General features: G+C 50.2%; 2 protein-coding genes across 2 annotated transcripts; one reads left to right on the top strand and one right to left on the bottom strand.

Annotated features, from left to right (window-relative positions):
* The first annotated feature begins 3,957 nt into the window (after positions 1 to 3,957).
* Positions 3,958 to 14,774, top strand: LOC146756136 (man(5)GlcNAc(2)-PP-dolichol translocation protein RFT1-like). Its single transcript, XM_085524808.1, has 13 exons — positions 3,958 to 3,978; positions 5,174 to 5,697; positions 5,807 to 5,923; positions 6,311 to 6,500; positions 7,126 to 7,227; positions 7,672 to 7,806; positions 8,500 to 8,578; positions 8,849 to 8,899; positions 9,637 to 9,767; positions 10,890 to 11,034; positions 11,647 to 11,752; positions 12,828 to 13,077; positions 13,529 to 14,774. The coding sequence occupies exons 1-13, from the start codon at positions 3,958 to 3,960 to the stop codon at positions 13,691 to 13,693; spliced, it is 2,016 nt and encodes a 671-aa protein (XP_085380934.1). The 3' UTR covers positions 13,694 to 14,774.
* Positions 14,775 to 15,851: 1,077 nt separating this feature from the next.
* LOC146756135 (maestro heat-like repeat-containing protein family member 7) lies at positions 15,852 to 21,859 on the bottom strand. The gene is made up of 22 exons (XM_085524807.1): positions 21,704 to 21,859; positions 21,573 to 21,623; positions 21,348 to 21,470; positions 21,032 to 21,111; positions 20,788 to 20,905; positions 20,586 to 20,672; positions 20,211 to 20,315; positions 19,890 to 20,079; positions 19,716 to 19,822; positions 19,346 to 19,495; positions 19,046 to 19,200; positions 18,796 to 18,943; positions 18,397 to 18,575; positions 18,176 to 18,313; positions 17,900 to 18,014; positions 17,619 to 17,756; positions 17,228 to 17,404; positions 16,767 to 16,922; positions 16,485 to 16,586; positions 16,288 to 16,396; positions 16,136 to 16,195; positions 15,852 to 16,021 (listed from the first exon to the last, which is right to left on the bottom strand). Exons 1-22 carry the CDS (start codon positions 21,857 to 21,859, stop codon positions 15,852 to 15,854), a joined length of 2,814 nt encoding a protein of 937 aa, XP_085380933.1.

Raw genomic sequence — 21,859 nt, 5'->3', positions numbered from 1 at the left:
ACAAGAGGCAGCAGTTTCAGTAGCAGCTATAGCCATTAAGAGTGCTTTCTTGCTAAGCCCTGTCACCTTTCTTTTAAGACAAGTGTTTCTGCATCTTTTTGATCCTGTAGTCTATAAAACAGTACCATATTTATTTGGCACACTTGTGTTTTTCTTGTTAGTCAGATTTTTCTCCTTTCTAACTTGAAGGCTGTAAACTGTTTCCAGTCAGTCTGATGCTTAAGGGCCAGGAGCCTAATGAGAACAAACGAGAGGCTAAATTTTGCTTTTGCTTACAGTGGGTTTGTGCCAGAAAAACTCAGCTGAAGTTACTGGAGTAGAGTTACCCTTGTGCAAAGCCAGAGTAATAGAGTGACCTGGATTAATTCCACTCCATTAATTACAACTTTCCCTCTAGTCTGATTTTCTCATTTCAGCAGTAATAAAGGCTGGTAGTGAGAGGGACTATCAGAATGAAGACTATGGTTTTTCATTTCCACCTTACAAACGATGCTGACTTTCTGTGTGCTTTAGTGACCCGTTACCTTTCCTGTTCACAGCTGACTGTAACGTTCAGTCACCTTCAAATCACAAAACAGACACTGGACACTCAGCAGTGGAAAGGAATCAGAACAGATGGACATTTACATAGGTTAATAGCTGCTAAAAACAATTCACTGCAGCAGTTCTGGAATTAACTTTCCAGTAATTGTAGAGCTGCTTGAGAACCTGCATAATTTCAGAGTGCCACGTTTGGACCAGCAGCTGAGTGTCCATGTAGTAGAGCTATAGAACAGGGACTTCTCATTGTCAAGATTTAGTTGGACTGTGGATGGATTTGGAAGTCGAAAGCTGCTTGATTTCGGTCATCCTAGCACAGAAAACAGGCAGCTTTCCTAAAGACATCCAACCCAAGAACGTCAGTAAGGAAGAGTACAGAGCACTTTCTGCAGGCGGTGCTGCACAGACTTGGAGTAGTTGCTGGCACTCACTTGGCAGTTCTCTTCTGCAGGGATGAACCTGTCCACTGCCACGGACTGAGCCTGTTTATTAATACTGGGTGTGGGCACAGATTTTAACCATATTCAACCCAAACAACAAAAGCTAACTGTCGTTAACCTTCTTGGCCTGTATCCCTAAAACAGTTCTATCTAAAGCTGGAATACTCACGCCAGTAGGCAAGAGCAGCAAGGCAGGAGCAAGACTGTGGGTGGTGAGAACAGATGCAGCACGCAGAAATATTTTAATGCTGCAGTTTTACTTTAGCATGGAGGCGGGCTGTGTGTGTTTGGGCAATGCTGTGAGCCAGGAGAAGAGCCCCAGGCTGCCACCCACATTTGTCAGTATTCTCACAAGGGGAAAAAAGAGAATATTTTCTGTGGGGGGTGGGCTGAGGCCAAACACCCCATGGTGAGGCTGGGAGGAGTCTTTATAAAGTCTCAAATAGGTTGTGGATTTTTGGAGGGTTTCCTCCCCTGCCCCAAGTTTTTATGTGCATGTTTGTTTCACGGTTTGTGGTGGGTTGGCTTTTGTCAGATCTGCAGCATGGCTATTTCTGTACAAGTTATTAAACAGTAAAAAGGGAGAGAAAAGGAAGGCTGTTTGCAGTCTTGGAGGACTTTGTTACAAAAGCAAACATTAGAGTTTAATAGATTTTCACGGATGTGAAAACAGCTCCAGCAGGGGAGCTGAAGAGAGGATGGTGGATAAGATTCTGAAAGAGTTTTTGACTGCTCAGCCTCTGATCAAACCTGGCTGCTAACAGCATCAGTGGGGCCAAGCAATCACAGGTGTGTGTCTGTACACCACTTCCTTGTCTTCGAAGTACACAGTGCTTTGTGGGTATGTAAAAGGACCAGGAATCTCTGAATGCTGCATGCATCCTGGATGACTTCAATGAACGTTGGGTACTTTCCACTGTGCAGGTGTACGTGTGAGCTCTGATGCTCATCGTTTTATAATGCAACAGGAAAGATCTCAAGAACCCCTCTGTGAGTGAAGATCAGTCAGTCAAGACTGCTGTGATCTTTGTGACCTGACTGTCCTGGCTGCTTTCAAAAAGCACCGTAAGGATACTGGCTGTTAAACCCCTGTGCTGTATGACATGTGTGTGCTCCCTGCTTCTATACACAAGTCACTAAGCAGCGCGTCCCTCATTCCAGTGAGTGGCCATGTGAATTACTAGCAAAACTGCTCGTAGTTGTGGACAGCTCATCCTTGCTGTTTAGCTGAGAAGTTAAAGCAGTAAACTGAAAACATCATTTGTCCTTTCAGCCTCAGCTTTTTCAGTCTGTTTCCCAGAGAGGTGAAAGTAGCTGCGTTGGCTGCCTCAGTACATGTCTTCCCATGCATCTCCTGGGAGCACTGTGCAGAGTTCTACTTGTGCTTACTCTTTGCTTGGAGGGGGGAGCAGCATTAATGAGTCCTGTGAGAGTCATTCTTAGGTTTTTGCCTTGGAAAACGAGAGGATCAGAGGCATGCTATGAAGGTGCTGGCGTGCTCTTTCAGTGACAGAAAGGGAGACAGATTGTGAGCTTTGGTTCTTGAAACCTCCATCCATTTCTGCAAGGAGAGGACATTCATTCTTTTAGGCTTTCTGCATTATTTCAGTCTCTAAATGCAGTTAACAGTTTCACTTAGTGAAGTGTGCTTTAATTCCTGTCCTGTGCCTTCCAGCTGTAATGCTTGAGCAGTGGAAATGCTGTGTTTTCCCCAGGGGGGGAAGACGGTCTTGTGAAGGACAAAGTGTTTGGGAACCATTGGGATGAAAAGGAAGTTCAGGAACCGCATGGCATAAGTTTCAAAGAAAATCCCCAGGATGGTTTTTTAATCTTATAAAGGAATGATCTGCTCCACTTCTCCCTTATTTGTGACTTGTGTTTAGTTATGTCGGTGTGTGCTGTAAGGTGTGCTGCTTCAGTTGACGTTACCCAGGCTGAAAACACCAGAGGAGAGCAACAAGGATGAGACAGTATCGTGGAATACAGTGCAGTTTATAGCATGCATGTGCTGTACAAGCATTCTGACTATCAATATGCTTTCCTTGTTGTCCATAAAATTCCTCTCATTCACTTCCAGGAGAAGACTGGGAAGTCCTTCTTTTCCACGTGTTGTCTGTTCACCTTACAGACTGCATTGGAATAGTTAGACTGACATTTCCTATTTATGCACAGCTGGGTACAGGATGGGCAGTAACACACGAAGCTGTCTCGGATTTGCCCACCTGGCTCTGGTGATGTCAGCACATTTCGGTCCCTGTAGCAGTTCAGTGCTGCTGGTTTTTGCACTCTGCTGGTCAAACACTTCAGAAATAGTTGCAGAGGAGATTTCTGTGTTTTTTTGTTTTGAATCCACCTCGGTGTGTGTGGGGGAGGCAGCTCTCGGCCCTACACTGACTGCTTTGGCAGACCCATCCAGTTTCCTCTGTAGTGTTCTCCACATGTGGTTGTGAAATCCAGTGGCTGACCTCTTTTCTAAATACTGAGTCACCATTCTTTTAAAATAAGTGATGCCAGAATTCTCCCTTGTTTTCAGGACCTTTCTTTCTACTTCTGCAAGTATTGAGCATTTCTCCCTTGTCCATTCTGCACAATCACTTTTCAAGTAACTTTATTATTCTTTTTGCTTTACTGTGTTCTGGTGTAAGTAACTGTTTGGTTTGTCTTCCAAGCAAAAGATCTGCTAACAAAGACTGCTTTCCTTCAGCAATGCAGGAGCAGCCACCGAGGAGTGTGCTGTGCCCCACAGTTAGCACAGAGCGTGTTCTTCACGTGGGCACACCTTCTGTGCGTAGAACACGGACAGTAACGATGGTGTTAGCAAAGATGAAGTGTTCTGTTTTCTCAGTTCAGTTCTGAGCAAATAGCTGATATGTCTTCACTGCACTACCCAGCTGGAACCACCTGATGTCCTGCATTATTAACGTGGTTAAATGGTATTGCGTGTAAGTAAATGTCTTAGCTTGGCCTCTTGCTAACGATGCTAGACTTTGGCTCAGAGGTAAAAAGGGACCAAATGTAAGCCTGGGCTGCAAAACAGCCAGCAGACTGAATGAGTTCACTTTTTATTGGTGAGTTGTCATGTGCTTCAAGAAAATGACACGCAAAGCTCATAGCAGCCTCACATGGATTTGGTTGAAAAACCCAGTGTTGCACAGTGAAAAGGGCTGCTCACCCTTTTATCTGTATGGTTTAACAAGGCAAGTCTGATTTTGGGCATCCCCTGTTGCAAATTACACATTCTCTGTACCGCTGATCTGATCTCATTGTTAAGCACCACAGTTCTCTCTTTTGTTTTAATAATCACACAAAGGTCTGGAAAACTGCCATAATTCAATAAAAAAGCAAGGCTGACTTCATGGTTTCCTGGCTAGCTCTCTCCTAGGCTGCAGTGAACCTGCATATACCCTTCGGAAACGTTACTGACAACATTACGGGGTTTCGTTCTGTACAATGTAATGTTTGTGAGAGGATGAAGTGATTCAAGTCACAGGCTCGGGGTATGGTGTCACTGCAGTAGTCAGAAGTGGCATTTGTGCCTTGCTGCTCCCATAGGGATGCTGTGGGGCTCTGTTTCTGTTGGAAAGATTTCAGGTTCACCACAGACAGAGAACAGGTTTTTGCTTTCTGTATTGTGCTTTCAGCATAATTGATCGCATCAGGTTTTGTGTGCGGATGGACAGGAGTTTGCTCCACATCAGACATGGAATGTTAGGAGTATGGTGTGCACGGAGGATGTCAGTGCTGGTTTAGCCTCAGACGTGGGGTCAGAGCCTCTTCTTTGAACCTCTCCACATTCCTCAGGATGCGATGGGAGTGTTCTACCGCTTAGAACAGCCTGAGGTGACTCCTGAAGTGTCTCTTACGATGAACCTTCGGTACTATTGGATTCTCAGAAAAGAGTCGTACATTTTAGGTAGGATGATAAGGCACAGATAAAATGAGGTGGTGAAGTTGTATTGTACGGGCTGCTCCAAAAGTAATGCCTGCCGTTTATTTCCATGGGAACTGCACCGGGTGCAAAGAGCACAACAGCACAGTTGTGTGGAGCAGTGTCAGCTACAAAGCGCCGTGTCTCAGCACTGTCACTACCAGCAGCTCCGTGTTTTGGCCAGCAAAGAACAAGAGCCGAATGCGGCGCTGCTAAAAGCTGCATGGCCAGATCTGGGGCTTTTCTTTCCTGTCCGTGCCCCCAGTGCTGCAATGCACCACATCACTGCTCTCACACGCGCTGCTTGTGCTCCATCCACATTCACAAGTGGAGCTGGACGCCTCTGGCTGCCATTTCCCCGCACACTGAGGCCGTACATTGTATCGCTGCACACCCCGCTGTGTCACCCCGCCGCCACCTGCTGACAGGCACCACACGGGTCGGGTTCAGCTCTGCTGCCGTCCGCCCCCTCGTGACGTCATCGCGGCGCGACGCCGTCCTTCCGGCCGGTCGCTCGGTGTCATGGCGGCCGTCGGTGCTCTCCGTCAGACCGCCCGCGTGGCCTCGTCCAGCGCCCTGCTGCAGGTGCGGGCCGACCCGGGACCCCCGGCCCCGCCTCCTCCCGCTCCTCGCCCTCCTGGGCGGCGCCCGCGGGAGCCGGCCCGGCCCCCCGGCAGCGCTTTCCTCCCCCGTTCCCCCGCAGATGCTGTTCCGGGCGGTCACCTTCGGGCTGAACGCGCTGACGCTGCGCTACCTGTCCAGGGAGCTCCTCGGCGTCGTCAGCGTGAGGTGACGCCGCGCTGCCCCGGCAATGGGAGCCGCCGGGAACCGCCTCTGGTGGCCGGGTTTCCTTGGCACGGAGCGGGGCCGACCCCGTGTCCCGTCGTGTCTCCCGCAGGCTGACGCTGCTCTATTCCACCGCGGTGTTCCTGGCCAGGGAGGCGTTCCGCAGGGCCTGCTTGAGCGGCGGCGCGGAGCGGAGCTGGGCCGCGACCATCAACCTGCTGTGGCTGACGTGAGAGCGGCTCCGCTTTGCTTTAGAGCTCACTCCTGGTTCCGGCTGGAGGAGGCGGCAGGTCCTGCAGCGGGACCTGCACGAGGCGGCCCGTGTCTGCAGCCCGTGTCTGCACTGCATGCCGTGCATGTTTTCTTCTGCTGACTCCACTGCCGTTGCCTGGAAGGCTCACTGTAACAGTTACATTGGGGCTATCAGACTCATAGCTGCAAGTAGTAGCTCGCACTGACAGGTTTTACACCAAAACTTGTAGCTACAATAGCAATGAGTTTGTCTGATCTCTTTCGACATACGTAAAGTACAGCAGCGTGGGAAATTTGAATCAGATTTTCTCTTGTTCTTTTTTCTGCTGAAGGAAACCTGACTGTTTTTACATTAACTTTTTAGAGTCCCTCTTGGTGTCTTCTGGTCTGTTTTCCTGGGCTTCGTCTGGCTGCACGTACTTGAAGTTCCGGATCCATCCGTGGTTCCTCACTATCAGGCTGGCGTGGTGGCGTTTGGCCTCTCTGCAGTTGTTGAGCTTCTAGGGGAGCCATTCTGGGTTTTAGCCCAGGCTCACCTGTTTGTAAGGCTTAAGGTTAGTAGGGAAGCTGTGAGCATAGGGCTGTGTGGGACGGAGAAACTTCGTGCTGAAAAAGTGACGTAATGGAAATGAAGACCAGATTCCTGAACTGGATCTGTGCATGTTCAGGGGTGCTTAAAAAACAAATGAAGCTATGGGTTGCTTCGTGCTGTACGATGTAGTCATAATGTATTTGTAACGTTAATTTGCTCCTGTTTAAAAAAGGAAGTTAATTTGTTTAGAAGTTACCTCCCTAATGCTCATTAAATGTATAATCACAAGTGTTGCTCAGAGGGAGGCACAGACGCCTTCCACACTTCTGCTTTTCACTGTCGGTGTGAGGCTGTGAAATGCAGCAGCTGGGGTCACGATTGTGCCAAGCAGGATTTACTCCCATGTGGGTCCCACACAAGGGAGCGGGGCAGTGTGATGGGGGAAAAGTGCCCTATAAGACTTGAGAATGTGCAGAGATGCTGCAGCGTGAGGTGGTCAATGCAGCAGCAGAACTGTGGTAGCCACACTGACTGTGAATGCCTTACAGGTCCTTTGTGGGTTGTGTGTGTGAAACTGGAGTGCTTTGCCTTCCTGTAGGTGGTTAAGCTGGCAAAAATGAGCGTTGTCTATTTTCTCTTTCTTGAAGGTAATTGCTGAAAGCCTTTCGATAGTGTCAAAATGCACTTTGACAGTTATCTTAGTCATCCTTTATCCGCAATGGGGCCTTCACATTTTTTCCTTGGCTCAGGTAAGTTTCCTGTATTCTGTATATAAATTCTTGCTCTGAAATGTTCTTTGCTGCTGTCTGTGACATTTAACCTGCTAGATAACACTGAGGAGGTGAGAGAATGTTCCTCCGAGGTGAGGGTTTAAATGTGAAGGATTTTGGTGATAGACGTTACTTGGCGCGTTGAGCCCAGTCAGTTTAATGGGCACCTTTGTTGTGTGCCTAAAGGTACATTTTGTGAATAAGGTTGTTACGTTGTGTGTGCTTTAGCTGTTCTTGAGGGCAGAGGGCTGTGATGCTGATCTGCTGATTAAAATGAATTTAAATCAACAGTACTCTGTGTGTGGGGAGGGGAGTTACAGTAACGCCTTCAGCTAGGTTCAGAGTTGACAGGAGGAAGAACTGCCTTCACTTCTCACTGAGTTCTCACTCATTCTTTGTTTTTTTCCTTCCTTGTCTTTCCAGCTTTTGTACACCAGTGTTCTGGTGCTGTGCTATGTGGTTTGTTTTGCAAAGTTCTTGGGGTCTCCTGAAGCAACAAAGAAGTCATTTCCGATTACAAGAATGAAAGGCCTGTTACCTAACTGGATGGCGGATAAGGTGGGTCACACAGTTCATTCTTAAGTCTTTGACGAGAGCGCTTTGAAAACTGGAGTTGATGGAGTGACTGAGAGATTATTTCTGCTCCTGGACACCATGGCTGGTTAGGAAGCATGGTTGCATAAAATTCCATTCACAGTTGTTGCATTCAAATCCTTGTCAGAAAACCACAGTGAACCTGGAGCTCTTTGTTTCTGGGCCTCGTTGGCTGCCTCATCTGTTGATTGGAGATGGAACATTTACAGTGTTAAAGGGAGTGAGCTGGTATCAGGTAGAAGAGAATCCAGGGTTGTCTTACAGAGCTGGTACTTCAACTTCTCCTCAGACAGAACGTGGTGGTGCACAGCGTCCTGCAGATACTCAGATCTCTGATGTCCTCCAAAAAGGAAATGGGGCAAAGAAAGAAATGAAAAGGCAAAGATGAGGAAGAGACTGAGAGATTGAGGACATGAAGGCAGTTCTGTCTTGTGAGGCTTGCAGGAGTGCTTTGAAGAGCACTGAAAGATGTACAGTACTGTGAGGGGCAGAGTTATATTGGTCTGCTAAACAACTTTTCCCCCTCTCTGGTTACTGTTGAGTGATTTACTCTGTAGAAAACTTATGCAGTTCCTTTGTGTATCTGCAAAGATGGTGATTTTCCACAAGGGAGAAAGTCAGCCAGACCAGGGTGACGCTGCTTCTTTGATTTTGCAGGCTTTCCTTAACTGGAAGGAAGCATGGCTGACTTGGAGCTTCTTCAAACAGTCCTTCCTGAAGCAGATTTTGACAGAGGGTGAGGCTCGATGTGTGGGAATGCTGGGGGAAGGAAAGTGGATACAGGTCACAAAATGGACAAGGAGCCTGGGAAGGCTGGGAGGGGATGGTGGTCAGAGCGGCACCAGCAGGTGTTGGCAACCCAGGTGCAGTTACGGAAGGTTTGTGGAGGATCAGAACTGTACCGTCCTGCTGGACATGTCTCTGGAATGCGTCCTGTTAGCAGGGCCTGGACACACACGGGGAGAGATGTGGGGGTTTGTCCTTACTTCTGTGTTTTCAACTTCAGGTGAGCGATACGTGATGACTTTTCTGAATGTGATAAACTTTGGCGATCAGGGTGAGTGTGGCGATGCTGTGCAACAATGACATCATTTTCTAGTTGCTCCTTTTTGTCTGCTTCTGAAAATACTGAAAATATTAGAAACCATTTGAAAATAACATGAAAATGTTGGAGGATTTCAGTGGCGCTGGGACGTTGAGGTGCATTTCAGAGAATGATGGGTAAATGGTTATTAAATATAACACACACCAAAAAACAAGAAACAAAACCAGAGCAACTTGTTTGAGGGTCGTGGATTTAAGGAATGCTTCTCCCTTGGATCAAAACTTGGCAGTTGTGCCTCTTCTGCTGTGCGTCTTGTTTCTGTTTTAAAAACTTGGAAGGAGGCAGCATAGTATCTGATACATTGCAGTTCCTTCTCTTCATTTTCTTGGCCCTGTTGTCTTCCTTTGCAGTCTGTTAGCTGTTACAGCAGGAACACTGTTGTTTGTAGCATCACATCTCCAACTGAATGTGCTCCATAAAAGCAGTGTCCTTACAGAGTAATGAATGGCAGCAGCAGTTCAGGTGACAGCACTGGCTGCGCCACAGGCTGATTCTCTTGCATCTGGATCTTTTATCTTCCTCTGTAGTAAGAACTGAAGGGGCTGCCTGGGGGTGTCTGGGGCTATTGCTAGATTTGCTCTAATGCTGCATTAAGTTCCACTGGTTCTCTCTTTGTTTATCAGAAATGTGGAATAGGAATTTGTGCCAGAAAAAAAGTGACAGCTTGTTGGTGTGTTTTGTTTGTGAAGGTGTGTATGATATCGTGAATAATCTCGGGTCGCTGGTGGCCAGGTTCATCTTTTTGCCTATTGAAGAGAGTTTTTATGTCTTTTTCGCTCAAGTATTGGAAAGAGGGAAGAATGTAAAGGATCAGAAGCAGGTACGTTTGTTAGTATTGGTTCCACATGAAATGCTTACCTTCTGTTGGAGATCAATTGTATCAGGAGTGTGACTGACGTGTGTTTAAATTACTGAGTGTAAAGATATTTGGAAAGAAACTTGAAGTGGAGACCATGCCGAAGGAGTCTGGACAAAAAGCAAATGGATAAAAAGGTAGCGAAGTAGGAGTTACGAGGTGCAATGACATAATGCTGCATTGTCTGGTAATTGAAGTTAAAATCCTCTACTCCAACAGCATGGTGCTTGTGCACCATGTCTGTGCAGCTGTGCTGAGGCAATTACTGTAGGTTCAATCTCTTTCCAGCAAATAAGTGGCACTTGACAATATTTGACTGACTTGAAAATACAACAGGCTGGTAAGCATTGAGCGCTTCAGAGGGTACCCTTTCCAGAGGAAGACAGCTGTGTTTTGGCTGAGCTTTGGGATTGTTTGCGCAGTAACGATGGTTACATGAAGGAGAGGTTTCTGTATGCTCTAGAAGAAATTCTTGGTCAGATAGGAAGGTCCCAGTCAGCCAAGTGTCGTGTCTCACGTTAATGGTAGGCTGACAGAGGTGTACCTGTGTGTGTGTTTGACGTGGAGTGTTCATGGTGTGTTTGTGTGTGGGCTTATCCCGTGCACCTGGCAGGAGGTTTGACTCCTCATGAGGGGTGTGGGCAGCTGCATCTTACCATGTACAGAACTCACAAGTGGCTCCTTATGCTGTGGCGAAACTTGTAGTCCAGTGTAACAATGAAGACGTGGCCCTTTTGGTGATTCAGGCTGTGGCCCTGGGCAAATGCTGTGCTTTTCTTTGCTATTTACTGGCTGCTGTTTGCCCCTTTCCTTAAGCCCTGAAACAGAGCTGTCAATGGCTGATCTTTGTTGAGAGTTCTGCATATAATACGGAAGAGAATAAGAATACCTGAGCACAGCTGGAAGCCAGGACCAAGTGTGTAGGTGTGTCAATACCAAAAAATAGTCTTGGCTGTGCCTTGCATTGTGCCAGTGGACTTTTTCCCCCTGGAACAGTTTCTCTTGGTGACAGCAGCAGTTGTGCTGGTTCTAGTTCGTGTAATTGACTGCTGGGTTTTGTTGTTTTGTTTCTGTTTTTTTCTCCAGGATGATGTTGCTATGGCTTCGAATGTGTTAGAACTGCTGTTGAAGCTGGTGCTTCTGATTGGCCTTACCATTGCTGTTTTTGGATGTGCCTTTTCTCAGCTGGCTCTGGATATTTATGGAGGTTCAATGCTCAGTTCTGGAACAGGTAAAAAGCTTTAGCTGTGTTTTTTGTTTCTCAGCTCTGTTCTGAGCTCTTGGCTCGGTCAGCTTTCTGTCTGAAAAAAATCAGCTCAGGTTAAAAGGAGCTTCAAGTAGCCTCATTCTGGTAGAATTATTTGATTGCTTTGCCCTCCTGTAGATGCATGCATTTAGAATATTCCAACTGTAGCACCACAGCTCCCAAAGTTACCTGCAGGGATGCTTGCAGAGGCTGGAATGTAGCCCAGCAGTAGTTTTAACAATATTAGGAGGTTTACAAGGAAGGAAGGATAAAGCATTGGCTTTTCCTGACTTGTGTCACGTGTACCAGCTTATGGCCCAATAAATACAACCACCACTTTTGTGGAGGAGATCTTGTCTGTTACATTAATAGCTGCTGCCGCCTTGTACTTTGTGTTTGGGTTCCCCTTGCTTTGTTTATTCTGTTTGTCATCTTGTCAAGATGTCCAGACCAGAAGCTTCTCAAAGGGACACAGAAGTTGCTGTTATCATCGGTGATAATGTTACAGCTTCTGTTGTGGAGTATGAAACTGTGGCTTTATAAAAGAAATAATGATCTCTTTATCCTTGTAATGCTGCTGTCTTTATTTTGTTGTAGGTCCCGATCTTCTCCGGTGCTACTCGTTGTATGTCCTATTTCTTGCTGTCAATGGAGTAACAGAATGTTTCACGTTTGCTTCGATGTGCAAAGAAGAAGTGGACAGGTGAGGAGTACCCCCAGTGCATCTGTGTGTGATTTGCATGGAGTTAAGCATGCAAATGGGGAACAATTGTTCTGCTTGGATATTCGCTTGGAAATGCTTTTCTGTTACTGAGAAGGCAGTTTCTTTTTGCAGTCGTTTTAAGGACTGTGTGCAGACCTCGATGTAAAAGCTTTAGTTTAAACCTTTGGGTAAAAAGGATCCGAACTGACAAGGTTATTAGCTTTTAATACACAGCAAACTGGGAAAGTAATTTAATGTGAAGTCTTATTTTCTGTACATGTACGTGAATAGAAGCTTCAGTTTTTAAGGTGGACTGTTATGTTAAACTCCTTAAAGTCTTGCAGCTGTTAAAACTTCTCAGTCACAGTTTCTATAGATCACATTTGGGATGACATGAGTTCAGTGGTTTATCGGCCTTGAGGAGAGCTCTGGACAAGATGACTTCCTGTGATGTTTTGCAGCCTGGATGTTTTCTTGGTTCTCTGTTGTGGTGTGTTGGCACTGCAACCTGATGGCTGCCATCGGACTTGTTTCACTTCTGTGGCTGTTGTCTATTACAGCTCTGTTCCAAATTAATTAGGCCTTTATTTTTTTTAGGTCATTAATTAAAAGAGATCCTCTTTTAGCAGTTTAGCAATTGAGCAATTCTTTTTAGATGTGCAAGGACTGCTTTTGTCCCCCTTTCCAAGTGTGATCTTCTCTTTAAAGCCACTGTTTGGAGCAGGACTAAGTGTCACCCTATTGAGCGTTATTGTTCTTCAGTACCGAATAGAGAAGGAAAAAGTCCTCAGTGTTTGACACTGCTAATTATTGTTAGTAGGTTTTCTGAAGTGAATGCACAGGTGAATAGTAGGATAGAATTTCCTTCACTTAAAGTAGTTGTTGGTTTAGTTTACTCAACGTATTTTTCATTCTTGTGCTGCATTTCTTTTCTCAGCCTTGCCGGCTGTTAGCAGATGACAGGAGTTGTTGCTCCCATGTTTTAGAAAGCGAATGGATTTTTATCTTCTGAAAATGAGTTTAGTAATTAAATAGTGCAACTGCATATGTTGTTTATATTGTTTCTTCTTCCTAGGTACAATTTTGTTATGCTGGCCTTGTCCTTCATGTTCCTGTGCATCTCTTATTTCTTGACCCGCTGGCACGGAAGTGTTGGCTTCATCCTTGCCAACTGCTTTAATATGGGTATTCGCATTGCTCACAGCATCCAGTACATCTATGAGTACTTCAAGGAAAGCTCCTACAGACCTTTGACAGGCTTGCTTCCCTCACCGTTTTTAATACTCGCTTATGTCATAAGTGGAGGAATTACTGTTTATTCAGAGGTAAGTATCTGCCTCGGGATGTTCCTTTCACTGCGGAGGTTTGTCAGATGGCTTCATTACCAGAAGGAAAGAAATATTATCAACAGGAAAGGCTTACAACCATAGCCTTGGAGATTTCCATTACATCTTGCAAGGCTGCGTATAGATCTATTAAAAATGAAACAAAGACATGCAATTATATTGATCTTCAGATGTGTGCCTGCTTGCCTTCTCCAGGTGGCAGAGAACTGTGTACCTAATGAGTCAGACAGTTCTGCTGGCCATCTGTATATCCACATTCTTAGTTCTTGGTAATTGATGGTGATAGTGCAAAGAAATGGTCACTAAAGATTCGGTTAAAAAAATAAAAAAGCAGTGCAGGGGGAATAAAACAACAACATCTATCATGTATGTAGCTGGCCTACCTTGTGCCAACTGGTTTTCCTTCAGTTGCTGGTTTCCTTTGTTTTAGGCATTCTTCTGCTGCGATAAGGGTTGGATGTCAAGGCTGATTCACATCAGCATTTGGGCGCTGTGCTTTGCAGCTACCACCATTACCATGTTCTGCACAGAGACCAAGCTGGTCCACTTTGTCAGAAGCCAGTTCCTCTCCCAGTATATGAAGAAAGGAACATGAAATGCTCGTGGGCAGAATAATTCTTGTTCGTGGCTGCAATTATGGAGGGTTGTATTCTTTGCACGGGTCTGCCTGGATAAAGGTTTCCACATGAGTTTGTTGGAAGTATTGATAGTGACAGTATAAGTGGTTGCTGACTAAACTACTCTGTACAGTGAAAGAGAGCCGAGTAATTTTCTCTTCATGCATCATTCGTTCTTAGCTTTTCTTCCAACAGCCTCGTTGGTGATGAAGGTCTGTAGTGCACCTGCCTGACATGAACTGATGGCCAGAATTAATGTGGGGAGCTCCCATTCTTACTGGTAGGGAGACATATATGAAGGCATTGTATGGCTTACGTCTTAATTAACATGTAATTAAGAATACCCTTATTGAGGATGGTGGGCTGTTGAAAAAGTTAGCAAAGAAATGGTTTGATGTTGAAAAACAAAAACCAGAACCAAAACCTGAAGCAAACACTGGAGCGAGGACCAAGCACGAAACCAGTACCAAAGTGGAACGTAATGCAGCGCAGAAAAACCTGAGTTATCGGTGCCCTGAAGTGAGAAGCATTAAACAGACAGTTCTGGTACTTGCAGGGAAGCTACTGGAATATGCAGCGTGTCCAAGTCCAAGCTGGCTGTGTGAGTTTACTTCTGTCAGCATCATTCATGTAAGGAGAGAATCGATTAGCTTGTCAGAAATGCTCTGAAGCTTTTCTCTAGACAGAAGTGTGGTGGGTTTTTGAGCAGTGCCGAACAACAGCTGTGAATTACAGTCACGTCCAAGTTCCAGAAGGTAGAGTTAAATATCATTGACTTCACTGCTGTTCTGTTCCTACCTGAGGTGATCAGTGCAGTTATGAGCAGATTCGTCTCGCCTTTCTGCAAAGTGGAACGTTGTGTATGTTGAATGAGATTTCCTTCTGGGTTTGTGCGTGTTGGATCTCTTGCTTTTGGATTAAAAAAATGCTGCTTTTTCTTACAACGAGGTTTTTCATCTGGTTGCTCCTTTTTGTGTTTGTTATAAACCTTTGTGTTGATTTAATTTATTGAAAATGTCAATGCTCAGAAGCAATAAAGCATTGAATTTTGTTTCCTAAGGGCGCCATGTCGTATTGCTGGTCTAAGATGTGACTTCAGAGCATACGAGCAGCATGTTGTAACAACCAGCATTCCCTTCACATGGTTTGAGTGGAGCAGGAAATGCCGAGTGTGCTGAGACGTACAGCATGAAGACTTCACTGTCATCACATAGCAAACTCCACAGGTCCTGAGACAGCTCTAGAAGCATCTTCACTTCCAATGGCAGTGAGAAGTTGGTACCAATGGACAGAGCTGACGGGGTGAAATGCTTTCTGGTATCACTGTGGTACCGTTAGAAATGTTTGGTTCTGTTAGAAATGTTTTCTTAACTGTCGCCTCCAAATCCGGCGACAAGTCAAGGCTGCGTGTGAAAGTACCGTGCCTCCGCACATGGGGAACAGATGAGACTCACACACAGTGCGTAATGCCAAAAGAACGAATTTAATGCCTTGCAACAAATAGTATATACCGGTACATGTGACCGCCCCCATCAGGTACTTGTGACCTCCCTGACTCCAGCCCAGGTGCACCCAACAGCTTTGTCTCAAGTGATGCACGGTCATAGTTTACAAATCCTGATGAGCGGGCTGAAAGGAAGTGATCACACTATGATACAGGAACATCCCCTTCACCCGAGATTTCTGTCCAGGTTTTGTCTTCTCCAATTTAGAAAAGGCTCATTGGTAGGCTAACAGCATTGTAACCAGCATTACTAACACATCAAATGCCTATTCCCATAGATTCCAGCATTGGTAACATTAGATCCTATTTGATTCACATCCAATTTATTAATAAAATAGAAGCACACTGGATAATAACCTGGATAATGCCTAATAATTGCAGTTCCTGAGACTGCATTGGAAATGCTAGAAATTCTCCCATTATGTCGCTCCGCTGTTATCTGCAGTATAACAGGTTACAAAGCAGCACACGGGCCCAGTCACTATGAAAACTGGATACTAGGGCCAGTCCTAACGACTCCCATTTACTTTCCAAAAGCACAATTTGTGCGGGCGATGGGGCAAAGGGAAGTGATGTGCCCGAGGAGTGGGGCTGAGCAGCAGGCAGGAGATGCTGGGAGCTTTGCAGGGCGCTCAGCTGTCTGCCCGGGAGGAGCGCCACCTCCTCCATGTGCCACGGAGCCTGGTGGAGAGCTGCCCAATGGCTCCTTGTGGATGTGGCCTCGTTTCCTTCAGGATCTTCAGCGTCTGAAGGGCCAAGGAAGCGACAGCTGGACTGGGGTCATGCTTCATTCCCTGAAGGCCTGCGATAAGAGGAACAGAGAGGCATGATGACCCAGCTCTCCCCTCTGGCAGGAGGGAGCGAGGGACAGGCATGTCACCTGCTGGCTGCCCCAACATCCCACTCCCTGGCTTACTTATGTAGATGTGCTCTCTGTCAGCCCGCTGCTCATCCCTCATGTGCCGCCCTAAGAGCCCTGCGAACACAAAGCCCCGTCAGCAACCCCCGCTGTTCCGTGGGTGCAGCATGGAGGGCCGGGGATGGGGGAAGCTCAGCCTCGTGGCTCACCGATGAACCTCACGGCCTCCAGTCGCAGGGTTTCCTGCAGGCTCTGCAGGTAGAGCAGGCAGTCGCCCAGGTAGTCCTGCGCTGCACTCTGTCTCCTCCTCTTGGTCAGCTGAAGAGGGAAGAATGTGAGGTCAGTGCAGGCTGGTCCCGACCCTGTCCTGGGGTGTGGGAATGGGCATACTGTTGCGCATACACACCATGCAGTCGCTGATCTGCCAGAACTGCTCTGTCTGCACCAGGTGCTCCAGCTTCCTCCAGCGCAGGAACCGTGCAGCACCAAGGAGGGCTTTCTGGGAGGCCTGCCAAAGAGCTGAGATAGCACCGCAGCCCGAGCAGCCGCAGAGCCCGTGTCCCCAGAGCCCCTCTGCAGGGAGGATGCAGCAGCAGGGGCTGATGCTGCTGTGGGCTGCAGTACTCTTGATGTATGGGGGGCACCACGGGAGCAGCATCACCCTCCCCCAGATGAACCTGATTCCCACCTTGGACACGTTCTCTTCCTCATCGTGCAGGTGTAGATACAGCAGGACCAGGTTCCTGCACACCGTCTTCTGCATCTTCTTCTTTTCTTGGCCCTCCACAAAGCTCAGCGTTTTGAGGAAGAAGTCGATGGAGAGCTGACGCACCGTGCTGGACTCCTGTGGAGGAGGAAGGAAGGACATCTGTGTCAGCAGCTCCAAGTCCATGGCAAGCAGGGACAGCACCACCAGTGAAGTGGGGGCAAAATCTCCGAGCTGAGAGGATGCAGATCTTGAGGATGCCCTCAGAACTGCTCCAAAGTGTGCAAGCTCTGCCCAGCGGAAAGTCTGCCCAGGACCACGCAGTGCCTGAACCTGGTGAGCGGCCAGGAAAGTCCCCTGGTGCGCTGTCACAAGGCAGCAGGCATGGGCACGCTGGGCTGGCAGCCACATCCCTCGTGTGCTGGACTCCCTATCATCCTTACATCGTTAAGCAGAGCTGGGAGCTTGCCGGCCAGCTCCAGAGCCATGACGCTGAGCTTAACCTCCTTCAGGAGGTGCAGCAGGTTGCTGAATATTGGTAGGGCCGTGGCACGGATGTCACTATCTGCATCCTGCAGCTGCTCCATGATGCACGGCAGGAAGATGATCATTGTCCTTGCCTGTGGGGAAAAACACCCCATCCTTTAGGTACGGCAGCAAGCGTAATGAGGGCAAGGCTACTCCAGTACCAGCCCTGAATAGCAGGCAGTGATGGGGTGGGCAGAGCGCACCAGCTCCTCACTGCCTGAAGAGTTGCCGAGTTGTACATGGCCCCGCTACAGCCCCATGGCAGGCCCAGCCCAACCTGTGGCATTCCTGGCCACCCCTGCTCACCGTGTCCTGCCTCTTGCTGAGCTGCAGGATGCCCCTGAGCACCAGCTGCTGCATGCCCACCCTCTTGCTCTGCAGATAGTGGGCAAAGATTCCTATGATGCGGTGCAGCTCTTTGCTGAGGTCCATGCATTCCAGCATCTGCAACAACACACGTGGCTCTTAGTGCTGGATCTAACAGTCAGCTTGGGGAAAGACAGCAGGCCCCGAGGGAGGCAGCAGGGCTCGTGCTGCCAGTGGCCTTGCAGCCTCCAGTGTTCTCTGCTTCTGCAGCTGTTGCTCACCTCAACGAGGAAGACCATGGCCACCATATCCCAGGAGTAGAAGTTGGTGCTGAGCAGCTCAACCAGCTGCTGGAAGATGGGGTCACGCAGAGCAGCAGGCAGTTCCCTCATCACCCTGCAGGGATAAGAAGGCACCGTGAGCCCTGAACCAGGCAGACGCAGCTCTGGCTGTGCAGCCCTCTTGCCACTGCTGCAGGGGCCACAGGCTCTGGTGCTGTGGCTGCAGTTTGGCTGAGAACTGGGGACCCCCATGACACCACAAGGAAGGGCTCCCACCTGGCCACCACCTGCACACCCTGGAGGTGGGTCACAGTGCTGAGAAGCGCGTCCCAGCCCCCCTGCTCCTGGATGGCCTCCATCTGCTTCTGGAGGCCCACGCTGCAGAGCAGCACCTTCAAGGACTGCACCGCGGACCTGCAGGTGGAGAAGGGTGCGAGTCACATCAGGAGCCCCAGCACCGGGTCCCTGGGTGCAGCAGGGGGACGGGGATGTGGCACCTGATGGGAGTGAGCTGGTGCTGCTGTTGCCCCTCCCAGAAGATTTCCACCTCCTGCAGCGTCAGGTCCGTGGTGAAGGACACTTGCAGGAGAAGGGCTGGGAAGAGCTGGGGGAAGATGGCTTCAGCCTCCTTGAGGACCAGAGGCAGCTGGAGTATCTCTGGTAGGATCCTTGCTGCCTGCAGAAAGCACCCGGATATGATTCTTGCCCTGTCCCCTGGGTTTCCACCCCGTCTCTAGAAGTGTAGGGATGGAGAAAGGGAGGGGGGGGGGAGGGAGACCCCCAGAGCCCCAGGCAGGTCTATGGATGCATCCCAGGGCAGGAAGAAGGCTCGGGGGTGGACAGGGAAGGGGAGTGGGGACTCAGCTGGGGTTCAGCTGGGTGAATGAGGAACTCACGGCCAGGGCAAGGACACGTGGCCTCTCCTTGATGAATGGGGAGGTGTGCTGCAGAGTGTGGTTTATGAGCACTTGGAACACCTCCTGCAGCACCGTCTTCACGGCTGAAGACTCCGAGAGCATTTCCCTCCACATGGTGACAGCAACTCTGCAGGTCCCCAGGGCTGTCAGCGTGGCTGCTCCTGCCTGGCTGACGGCCGTGGGGTGGGGAGGGAGGGGGAGAGGAGCCCTGAGGGCTGTGGCCCCATACCTGGAGCAGGTGAGAGAGCAGACCAGCAGGCTGCTGACCATCTCCTTTGGGAATTTGTTGGCCAGCACAAGCAAGGCCCTGCTCAGGCTTTCAAGAGCTGGCTTGGCTTTGATGGAAGGCAGGCTGCTGTGGATCGCCTTCACAATCTTTTGCACCTGGAGGGGGGGAGCATGGGTGAGAATGGGATGGCACCAGAGCAGGGCCCTGCTGCCATCCCCACTGCTGCCTGCCGGCCAAGCGCAGTGCCAGGGATGGAGCAGAGCCCCCAGGGCTGGAGCGGAGGCAGCAGCAGGTTCCCACCTGCTGTGGAGGGAAGCGAGCCTCTCCTGCGAGCACATCCACCATGTGGGCAGCCAGCTGGGTGCTGTGGAGGCTCGGTGCTTTCATGCTCTCAATGGCTGTGAGTAAAATGTTGACCTTTTCAGGGTACAGGAGGTATTTCAGAAGGACCTGTGGGAGGGAGGAGAGGAGGGATGACTTATCCTCTGCTTGGCTGCTCAGCTGTGCAGGTGTCCCAGGAGAACTGGGAGCAGAGGCTGTGCTGGGTGATGCCAGGGATATGAAGCGTGAGGGCCCCAAAGGCACCAGGGCTGCTCGGGGACAGTGCGTGCACTCTTCCTGACACTGCAGGCCTGGGTTCTCCTGTGGGCTCAGGGTTTGCTCTTTGTACCTCGAAGATATTTCTGGCTCTGTCCTCACGGGAAACCTCCTGGTGGAGCGAAGTTTGGCTGTCCCAGAGCTGTGGTACTGTGCGCTCCTCCGGTTGCCATGGCAGTCCTGGACAGGAGCACACACGGTGTCAGTGAGGGGTCTGGGCATCTGGAGGGACCTAGCCCAACACAACTCCTCTCACTTGGGGCAGCGATGAAGATGAAAAGCTGATGAACAGCATTAATCGCCTCATCTCTGGTCCTGTCATCCGTGGAAGTGCAGGACAGGATGAGGTGTCCAACCATCTTTCCCAGCACGGGGAAGCGTTGGTTCTCCTGGCACTTGTGCTGGAACACCGCGGTTCCAACGAAGCAGGTGCACAGCTGGGGAGAGAGGCAGCACGGCTGAGTGGCAGCAGGGCCCAGCCCAGGCTCTGTGCAAGCCTGGACACAGGTGGGCTCTGGCTGGGGAGCCAGGATGTGGTCCCAGAGCTGAGCGCGCCGGGACTCCCTACCTCAGGCAAGACACAGGTGTTGCTGAAGGCGAGCAGCCTGGCAATGCACACCACAGCCCTCTCCTCCACGGCCGCCAGCTGGCACGTGGTGAAGGGCAGCAGGAGCTGTGGAGAGAAAAGTTGCTGTTGTGCCCACAGCACGGGGCACTCGTCCTTCCCCTTGCTCCCCAGCTGCAGCGGGGTGGGTGGTTGCGTCCCTGTCCTGCTGCAGCCCTGCCATCTTCCGGCTGCTCCCCACCCATCCCTCTAACACCACACGGGCTAGTTTTGGGCCAGCACCCCCTGCCCGCAGCAGGCCCTGGGGGGACCTCGTGTGGATCCCTCCTTTGTGGCCTTGAACCATCCCCGCAAACCCCAGCGTTGCCACATCCAAACCTCCATGATGTTCTGCAGCTCCACGAGGACAAAGCGGCCAGCGCTGCTCACCAGCACCTGCAGCAGGTGGTGCAGGGCTTCCATGGTCTGCAAAGGAGGACAGGGGTCAGGGCGGCCTGCCCTGCTGCGTCCTGCTGGCAGCAGAGGGGCACCCCGGGTGCTGGTGCCCAGGAAGCGTCCCCAGGGCTCAGCTGATGCGCACCTCCACGTAGAGTGCCGCATCCAGGTCCGCGTCGTCCTCATAGCGAGGGAGGTGGAGGACGCTGCCGAGGCAGGCACGCAGGAGACCGTTCTTCTCCTCTGGAAGCAGCCATGCTCCACTGCGAGGGGAGAGAGGGCAGAGGTGTGATGCTCCGCTCAGCACCCTGTGCCCTGCAGCCTGTCCCGCTCAGGGCCCCGGCTGGGACCGATGCCTCCACGCTGGCAAAGCCGTGCTGGGGCAGTACCTCATGGCGGCGATGGTGCTCATGGCCTGCTGCCGGAGCTCCGTGTCCAGGTGCTCGGCGGGCTCCTCCTGCAGCAGCGCCTGTGGGCACAGCGGGATGGGATGGGATGGGATGGGATGGGATGGGATGGGATGGGATGGGATGGGATGGGATGGGATGGGATGGGATGGGATGGGATGGTGCAGTGTGCCCTGCTTGGTGTGCAGAGCCCAAGCACCCCATCCAGGCCCCCAGTCCTGGCCCTCGTTCAGGGCTCCCCAGTGACCCTGCAGTGGAAGGGCTGTGCCCTCAGCCCAGCCCTGCAGTGCTCCATTACCTCAATGCACAGCACCACCTTCAGCACGTAGTCACACAGCTGGCTGTGGACCACGCTGTCCGTGATGGCAGCTGTGCAGGCAGTGCGGACGCAGGCCAGAAATCGCAGCTTCTGTTCCTGTGTCTGAGACAGGAGGGGAGTTACAGGGGTTGGCATCGGGGGACCCCGGCACCCTCTGGGCACAGCCGGGCAGGGGCAGCCATGGAAGCACAGAGTGCACACTACCTGCGGTCTGCATGCACAGCAGGCGTCGATGTAGCTCAGGGGATCCTCGTCCTGAGGTGACACGACGGAGGCAAAAGGATCCTCAGCTGAGCCCACGGGCCCCTGCTGGGGCTGCACCCCATGCACCTCGCCGGGCCCCTGCGGGGCCGTGGGGGTGCGGGATGCTCCGCGCCTCTCTGGCCAAGCCTCTCGAACTCGGAGTGGGGGTCTCTGCTCCATCTCGCAGCGAGGAACAGCGGCGAATGAGCCTCGTGTTCCAGCTCTGCCTCCTGGTGGTCAAAGCCCAT

The sequence above is a fragment of the Coturnix japonica genome, chromosome 28 (assembly GCF_054131305.1).
Source record: "Coturnix japonica strain WE chromosome 28, WE-NBRP24, whole genome shotgun sequence".
NCBI classification, from domain to species: domain Eukaryota; kingdom Metazoa; phylum Chordata; class Aves; order Galliformes; family Phasianidae; genus Coturnix; species Coturnix japonica.
Note: the sequence above shows the minus strand (reverse complement) of the source record. Positions and strands in the feature narration are given on the sequence as shown.